The sequence below is a fragment of the Otolemur garnettii genome, unplaced genomic scaffold (genome assembly GCF_000181295.1).
Source record: "Otolemur garnettii isolate 467f Iridium unplaced genomic scaffold, OtoGar3 scaffold00006, whole genome shotgun sequence".
NCBI classification, from domain to species: Eukaryota; Metazoa; Chordata; class Mammalia; order Primates; family Galagidae; genus Otolemur; species Otolemur garnettii.
In genome coordinates this window covers 7,128,881-7,137,851 of record NW_003852401.1, presented here as the reverse complement: position 1 = coordinate 7,137,851, position 8,971 = coordinate 7,128,881, and the positions used below count along the sequence as shown (strand labels likewise).

At 35.0% G+C, this 8,971-nt stretch overlaps 1 protein-coding gene across 1 annotated transcript in view; it reads left to right on the top strand.

Annotated features, from left to right (window-relative positions):
* Positions 1 to 8,971, top strand: part of FOCAD (focadhesin) — a 269,998-nt gene that overhangs the window by 110,814 nt on the left and 150,213 nt on the right. The window contains exons 8-11 of the mRNA XM_023508417.1: positions 528 to 632; positions 1,052 to 1,153; positions 1,676 to 1,806; positions 3,651 to 3,777. Coding sequence (XP_023364185.1) covers positions 528 to 632; positions 1,052 to 1,153; positions 1,676 to 1,806; positions 3,651 to 3,777 — 465 coding nt within the window. The remainder of the gene's footprint in view (positions 1 to 527; positions 633 to 1,051; positions 1,154 to 1,675; positions 1,807 to 3,650; positions 3,778 to 8,971) is intronic.

The following is an 8,971-nucleotide window of genomic DNA, read 5'->3' as shown; positions in this document are numbered from 1 at the left end:
TTTTTTTTTTTTTTGGAAACAGCCTAAATCTGTCCCCCTAGGTAGAGTGCCATGGCATCACACCTCATAGCAACCTCCAACTCCTGGGCTCAAGTGAGTCTCCTGCCTCTGTCTCCCAGGTAGCTGGGACCATAGGCACCTGCCACAACGCCTGGCTATATTTTGGTTGCAGCCATCATTGTTGTTTGGTGGGCCTGGGCTGGGTTCGAACCCGCCACCTTAGGTGTATGTGGCTAGTGCCTTAGCCACTTGAGCCACAGGCACTGAGCCAATGTCGTAGTTCTTTACAGAAAACACTTTTCAATTGGTATTTGGTAGTTCATTATAAAAGAAGTAGAATCTCAATAGTAGTATGAAATTACCATTAGCAAGAAATAGTTATCTGACTTTTTCCCCTAAGTCTTCTAATTCATTCATCTTCATATTATTTATTTGAATAAGAAAACAGCATAAATATAAATATTGCTTTGTTGATTACTTTTTTTTGGAATAAGGCATAACTAATATAGTCTTTAAATTCATTATAGGTGCCAAATCTCATTCCAGTTTTGATGTTCAAATTGGGAAGACCACTGGAACCTATCTTATACAATGATATTTTATATACTTTACCTATGCTTGGTGTTCACAAGGTTAGTATATTAACCATGTTACTAGGGAGGAAAAAAGACCTAAATTCTCTTTGGTACTGTGAAATTTTGAGCCCTAAATTTTGCTATGATAAAAGGGAAGTAGTGAATTCCCTTTTGGGCTGTGTTTTATAGGAGGTAGTACACAGTATCTAAAGGCAAAAATATTTATTACAATGTTTGAGAATTATTTTGAATTAATATCCAAGTTTTCACACTGGCTATGCTTTAAGATTAGGTCTTTATGTCCCCAGGATTGCTACGTAGTCCCTCCCAAAACTGTCTCCTATTCTTTGAGAAGATGGATGATATTAGAATAAGCTTTCCTTTCAGTCTTTATTTTATAATAAGGGGTTTGAAAATGTTTTTGTAACTTTGAGGTTGTTTCCAATTTTGAAACCAGTTTCTTCAATATTTTCTAGGTATGTGTAGGACAGATTCTACGTGTAATCCAGTTGCTTGGAACCACCCCACAACTCAGAGCTGTCACTCTGCGCTTGTTGACATCTTTGTGGGAAAAGCAGGTAATACACTTGTATGAGTATTAAGCATATTCTTTCCCTTAAAGAAAAATAATTATGTCATTACATGTGACAGTGCTTTGATTTAGTGGTATCAGTGAATGACATCAATAATTATGTTCTGAAATTTTGATGTATTGTGATGCATTTGATCTATAATGTAGTGACTTGTGATTGACTCTCAGAGAAACTCAGAATCAAAAATCTTATTTTCTTATTTCTGAAATTTTTCTCTCCATTTGCTTAAGAAAGTAATAGAAACATGGTTATAAGTGATTACTGCCTTTACAATTAAGGTGAGATTTAGTCACTTTCTTCTTGTTTTATGAAATGAACATACATAGGTTTGTAAGAAAATCCTCGGTAATCACAACAGCATTCTTCTCTGCTGATTAGAAGAAATGTATTATAATATAATTTGCAATGCAAATAGAGGATTTAGAGGTGAAAATACTACATAAAAGAAGATAATGATTATTCAACTCAAGTTGGAATCACCTTTTCTTTGTGAAATTGCCTCTGTAGGATCGCGTCTACCCCGAACTGCAGCGCCTCATGGCCATGTCTGATGTGCCTTCTCTCTCTGTGGGCAGGGAGGTGCAATGGGAGAAACTGATTGCTAAAGCAGCATCAATCAGAGATATATGTAAGCAGAGGTAAGCTATACTTGGAGAAATGTGTATTACACCATATTATTTTGTACTTATTTTTTGAAGGCAAGCAAGAAGTGAGAAAAGATTGGCAGAGGATATTAGAGCAAGACTAAATTACTTTTCAACTCAAGTTTTCTGATTACAATATTTAAAAATTTGGGGCAAGAACTTTGAGATGCAAGTATGTCATTTCATTTCAGATATCTAGGTGTATATGATATTTATATCATTTCCTGAATAATAGTTTAATATTGCATTAAAACACATGATATTAATGTTTCTGTTTTTCTGTATATAAATCCCTGAAAACTAAGCAGTAGACTGTAGCCATACCCAGTTCTTTCTTATATTCTTTCTAAATTGCGCCTGATTCTTAAAAGTAGTTTTAATAGGGAAAGTCTTATTTGTGGTGCTGTGCATGGAACTTAGGAATCCTATCAGGCAGGGAAATGATAATGACTTTCCATGTATGTTCTAAGCTCAGAGGAGCACATCAAGATATTAGGGAGTTAACTCTGCTGTACTAGATAATGGATTAATCAATAGGATGGAGGTGACAAGACTGAAGTAACGGGAGAGAAGCTCTACCTTATCACAAGTTTTTTTCTTGAAATGGGGTAAGATAAAAAATGTTTACTGGGGAAAGAGCTTTGGTGCATTTGAAATAGCTTTACTCCTGCAGTTTCATATGTTGATTAGGCCATGGAACTCCTGGGAGCGTTTATTCCCACTTCTGTTAATGACAACAGAGTGGATGGTACTTCCTGAAGTTGTGCCGTAGGTTGACCCAGAGGCTGATAACATGGATGATTCCTGTTTTAGGTAAAAGTTTGGATCAGAATGTACGAGAAAGTAAACTTCAGTAGTTCTACCGCTTTTCTAAGGTTCCACCTTTCAGCAACACAACAATGAGCTCAGTCTACAAGTTATACACACATAAAAAGTTACACAAATGTACATGTAACGCAAGACCTGAATGTTTGGATTTTATTGAGGTATCAGCATGGAAAATCCCAGAGATGGAGGTTTTTAGTTAATAATCTTATCTGACATATCTAAAGCTGAAGCTTACAAGAGGTTGAATATCAGACCGAGTTGGTTGGTAACTTATTCAGTGCTCCTTTCAGTGACTACTTGAAGATTTGTCAAACGTGTCCAGTTTTGGGAAATTATTTCCATTTTTGCCTTTTTATCTGTTGACATTTTTTTAGAGAACAGTATCATATCATTGAGGGTTAACAAGGATTTAAGGATTAGAGCTGCATAACTGAAAGTTAAAGGTTTTCTTGGGATTGCACAATATATATGGATTACAGAGGAAAGGAAGGGGGAAGGGTGCTTGGTATGGATAGGAGTTCATTCATTTGTAATTTGTTTTATTATTTTTATCATCACCATTATTGTGATAAATGAGTCATCTGAAACAAATCCCTGCTTTCATCGTCAGTATATGATACCAGAGAGACTACCAGGCAGGAGCAGCTCTGTCTTTACTGATTATCTCAATAGGGTATGTTAGTTCTTCTCACCATTATTATGGACTTGACTTTTTCTCAATTCAGAACATAGGATTTGTGATTAAGGTTGAGTAAACTTTGTTAGAAGTGTCTCCAAAAAGATAATATTTCTATATTAAAACAAGCATTACATTATAGCAGGAATGATCATGAAGCAGATTTTTGAAGAAAAACATATGTTGCTAGTATTTGAGGATCAACATTTAGTGGGCAAACAGGTAAAGAAAAACATTGAGTTTTATTTATTTATTTTTTTGTGCAAGTAAAAGATCTGGAAGTGGTAATTGCTCTTTGGCTTTAATTTTGTTTTTAAACTGTTATTTCTGATAGGCCATATCAGCATGGTGCAGACATGTTGGCAGCCATTTCTCAGGTGTTGAATGAATGCACCAAGCCAGATCAAGCTACTCCTGCAGCCTTGGTATTACAAGGTCTTCATGCACTCTGCCAAGCTGAGGTAGGCATTTTTGAATTCTTTTGGATAATTTTGAAGAAAATATTTTACAGGGCAAAGTGACTACAAGGGTGCGAGATTAGATTCAAGTAACTGAAAGTCTAAATATTCATTTCCAGAGATTTTTGCTTGAAAAAGTGAAGCAAGACATAAATTACTTCAGAAATTCTTGCTTGCTGAGGACCTTGAACGCTCTGGTCATTTTCTCTAGAGAGGTTAAAGAAAACCAAGTTTTAGATTTTTCCTTGTTCTGTAGAATGGAAAGTTATTCTTATAGGATAACTGTTGAACATATTTGCATCTTAATTTCGTGATGAGAAAGCCTCAGAACCAGGTGAAGTGAAGGAACTGCAGTGGGTCAATGGCAGTTATATAGCCAGCAAAAATTATCATTGGCTTAAATATTGATGAAGCATCTTCTTCTCTTAGTGATGAGATTGAGTAGCATCAGCCAATTAGAACTAAACTTGTAAGTTATTTTCTGAACTTCAGATTACTCTCAGAATTGTAACACAGCAGAGGAAATCTTTACTGTTTGGAGGAATGTGGTAATTTTATCAAAGGTCATTCATTCTCATCTAAGTGAGGTTTTTAACCAAGTGAACATACATCCAAGGTCATAGTTTTTTGATGAATGATACTAAGTTGAATTCTTTTAAGGTTATGTTTCATTATGGTTAATAATGATGATAATGAATATAAATTATATAATAGTACAAGGGACAACCATACTGGACGTTGACATGTCCATGTTCCTATGTTAATATGCGTGTATATTCCTCTACAACTTGCAATACAAGGATTAACACTGTTTTATGGATGAGGAAAATAGACCATAGAGAGAGGTTAAGTATTTACTCAGGATCTTTGTATGAAAAACTTATGGTCTTTGGGGTAAACACTTACTTCATCAGTCCGTGAACATCGTAACTGTTCAGAAACAGATGTGTGCTAAAGCCAGTGCTTTCAAAATACGTGCCCAATAGTTATAAAGGTTAGTAGAGCTTAATGGCAGAGGACTATTACTGCAGGGAGATACTACACTCAACCAAGGACATAAAAAATGATGTTTTCTATTGCTTCTGTCAGGCATCTGGGACTGGAGAATATCACTTAAATAATTATATTACGTTCATAATGGATAATCCTGAACTCTGTTTTGGAACCAGTTTTTAATAGAAATTTTGAGAAAAGAAGGAATTCTATACTTTTGTTTTTAAACGGTGACCATGGTTAGTTAGCATTTTGCAGTATTTCTTTTTCATTAGTTTTTTCAAACAGATATCAACTCATGTCTGAAATTAACTTTTTCTTTAATAATAGTAATTTAGTAATTACATTGTTTTCTTCACCTATTCTTTGCTGTTACTGTAAGGCTCTGTAGTCCACCTGTCAATGCTCATTAACTCATAAGAAATGCCTTGAGTGTAGCACTGACTTTTCTAATTCCTTTTCACGAAGACATCTTCATCAACTGTGGGTAGTACTGAAGATGTTGTCTGATGTGGTGGAAAACATCTTTGCTTTTAGGCACTGTGGGACTGTGCAGTATCATTCTGGTTGTTAGCTATGGAAGTCCTTTGCTTCGTCAAATGAGGATGAAATGAAATTACACAGAAAAAAGACCTAGCATAATGTGCACATATATGTGTGTTTTGTAAATATTGAACTTTCTTTTGACAAATTGGCACCCAATTGGATATATATTCAGTGCCTTTTGAAGAGATTCTAAATAATTCTTTGATCTTTCCTCTGAAACTGTCTTAATATATGAGAGTGAGTTGATTTCTTCCTCCAGATTGGATCCTATTGAATCCTTCACTACTGAAGCTACTACTGCTACTTTGCATTCTTTGAGACCATTTGGAATTTTAAATACTTAACCCCAAATCCATTTCCTCAGTTCAAACCACTGCTCACAAAGATAAATTTGAGTCTACTATTCTACTTCCTTGCTGCTCACATTTCTTTGTCCCCTGGAGAAATGCAGGCATCTGTGAAGGTATAGTATTTTAAAAGCCTCAATACGCCTTCATTGGCTTGATTAAAGGCATTTCTCTTTCTCATTGTTACTCCCCGCCTTAACATTATGAAATTCAAATCCCGTGTAATAGTTTATTTTCCTTTATTAAATCATAAAGAGGTAGATCATGTATACATTAAGGCATTTATGGGGTACAATGTGCTGATTTCATATACAATTTGCTTACATCGTACTGGTTAATATATCCCTCACCTCAATTACTTAATTATTGTGTTAAGACATTTATACTCTATACCAGCAGTTCTCAACCTTTGGGGGTCGAATGACCATTTCACAGGGGTGGCCTAAATACATCCTGCATATCAGATATTTACATTACGATTCATAACAGTAGCCAAATTACAGTTAAGAAGTAGCAACGAAAATAATTTTATGGTTGGGGTCACCACAACATGAGGAACTGTATTAAAGGGTCGCAGCATTAGGAAGGTTGAGAACCACTGCTCTATACGTATAATAGTTTTATCAAAATTTACTTTTAAGAAACCTCAACCAATATATCGCGAATGAAATAAAAAATCAATAAGTTGTCTTTTGAACAATAGTAGCAGACCTTCTTACATCCTTTTTGTAACAAGTTGGGTTTTATGATCATCTAAAAAAGGAGAAATAATGTATTTACCTTTGAGCCTTGATGTTAATATATCATTCTGTTTTGTTTAAGGCTTTCCAAGCTTTGTGTGTGTGTGTGTGTTTTCATTATTTGGGAAGCTGCCACTGTTGTTATGTCCTGTGATGCTTGTTAAAGTTGTAAAATATACTCAATTTAGTCACTCTTGCCAGGCCACATTTACTGATTTTGGGTTAATCTTTTTATTTTTGCTTATTTACATTTTTGGCCAGTGTGCTAGCCGTGGAAGTCAGAGTGCTTTCTGTGAGCTGTTTATTCTGGTTTCTAATTGACATCATGTGTGAAGCACGATGTGGCCCTGGTTTCAAGAATGGAAATATTAAGCATAGTTATAAATCCATTTCCCAGTGGCATTTGTGTAGTGATTTGTTTATCCATTCCTCTTTAAATCATTGACTTGCAAACATCAGGAGTACAGAAAGGCAGCATAAGTAAAGAAAAGAAAACAGATTATTAAGGGTAAGAGAATTAATTGAATAATCCTGTCCTGTCTTTAAGAAAATATCTCATTTGGAAACCATCCAAAATTGGATTTTGCAGGCTTTCCAACTTGGCCTTTGTGTAATAAATAGTGCTTTTTTTCTTAAGGTTGACTATGAGCTCTTTGGTTTTGAAAGCCATAATCATGAAATACATTTGTCATTGCTTGGGTCAGATTAAACTTACAATTATTGCTGCTTAATCATTTATCCTGGCCACCCATGAAAGATGAAAGGGATGGATTCTAACTAACTGTTAACTCTGTCAAGGTAAAGATTGTGTTTCCCTTATGGATCTCTTTCATGCTACTTTGCTAAACAAGAAACAGAGATAGAAGTTTCTTGGAATCTTGGCACATTTTAAAGATGAGGATGTAGTTTGTCAGTTTGGAATTGGAAAAGAGAAATTTAACATTTTCTTAACACTATTGATAAATTGATGAGGGACTTTACAAATTTCTTATAAGGCTGAACCACTTTTAAAAAATTACATGTTTCTTGTGTACTTAATGTGAATTTGGACATTTTGTGAAATAGGAGTTGTAGAACTTCATTTTTCTTAATGAAGACTTCATTTTATAGTGAAGAAACAAATGCTCTGGCAATTAAATAGTTTTCCCCAAGTCATGCGGTTCACAAAAATAGACTTAAAATTCTCTAACTGTAATGCTCTTTTGTTATTTACAGGCTTTCTTCCTTCAAAAAATGTGGGTGTTGAAAGTAGTGGTTTTGTTTATCTGTAGCCTAATGGTTTGCCATTTTCAAAGGAAAATAATATTTCCTTTGAACTTTTCTCTTAACATTTCTGCATTCTCTTTTCTTTTTCTTTTCCATCCAGTGTTCTCATCTTATCACTTTTTGTCTCACCCCACTCCCATTTGCTTTAATTTTCTTACTTCCTTCTGACTTAATATAGACTAATGGCTGTGAGAAGCAATATTCTCTCTTTTTAAAAAAGCAGTTTTATGCTCAGTGCCTATAGCTCAGTGGTTACAGTGCCAGCCACATACACCAGGGTGGTGGGTTCAAGCCTGGTCTGGGCCTAGTAAACAACAGTGACAACTACAATAAAAAAAAAATAGCTAGGTGTCATGGTGGGCACCTGTAGTCCAAGCTACTTGGAAGGATGAGGCAAGAGAATCACTGAAGCCCAAGAGTTTGCTGTGAGCTGTGACGCCACGACACTCTACTGGGGCTGACAAAATGAATGATACTCTGTCTCAGAAAAAAAAAAGCAGTTTTATTGAGATATAATTAACATATGATGCAATCCATCCGTTTTTACTCAGTGTTTTTATGTATATGCATAGAGTTATATAATCATCACCACAATTAATTTTAGAATATTTTTGTTACTTTCCCCCCATTCTCCATAACCATTAGCTATCACTAATCTCCTATAATCCACATTGCCCCCCAGTCATAGGCACCCACTTAATCTACTTTCTGTCTCTATGGATTTATCTATTCTAGACATTTAGTATAAACAGATTCGTATGCTATGTTGTCTCTCATGACCAGCACCATTCACTTAACATGTGTTCAACATTCATCTGTGATATAGCATGGGTCAGTCCTTCATTCCTTTTTATGGTTGTGTAATATTCTGTATGGCTAGACCACATTTTATTTTTCCCCTCATCGATTGGTAGGCATTTGCTACTTATATGCAAAAATCTAAAAATAAATTAAAGATATTTTTATTATCTTATTAAATACTTAGTCTATTTATTGGTGACTTTGCCATGTTACCAATAAATGTAACCCCTGAGCATAAGGGGTGAAATGTAGCCATTTGTATCCATGTTTCTGACAGTATTATTTGTTACTAGATAGAATAGTTCACTTGTGTTACCACTACATCGATTCCAGGACACCATTTCCTCTTGTTATGACCCTTCTGCTTACTGTGATCTTAGAATTCCTTATGTACAAACATTATAAACTGTCCTAAAGGGAAGTCTAAATTGAATTGTTTCCCCTCATAGTGAATTTGCCCTATGTAAGTTTAGCTTTTTGGTTTTAGAGAATGATGAATACAAG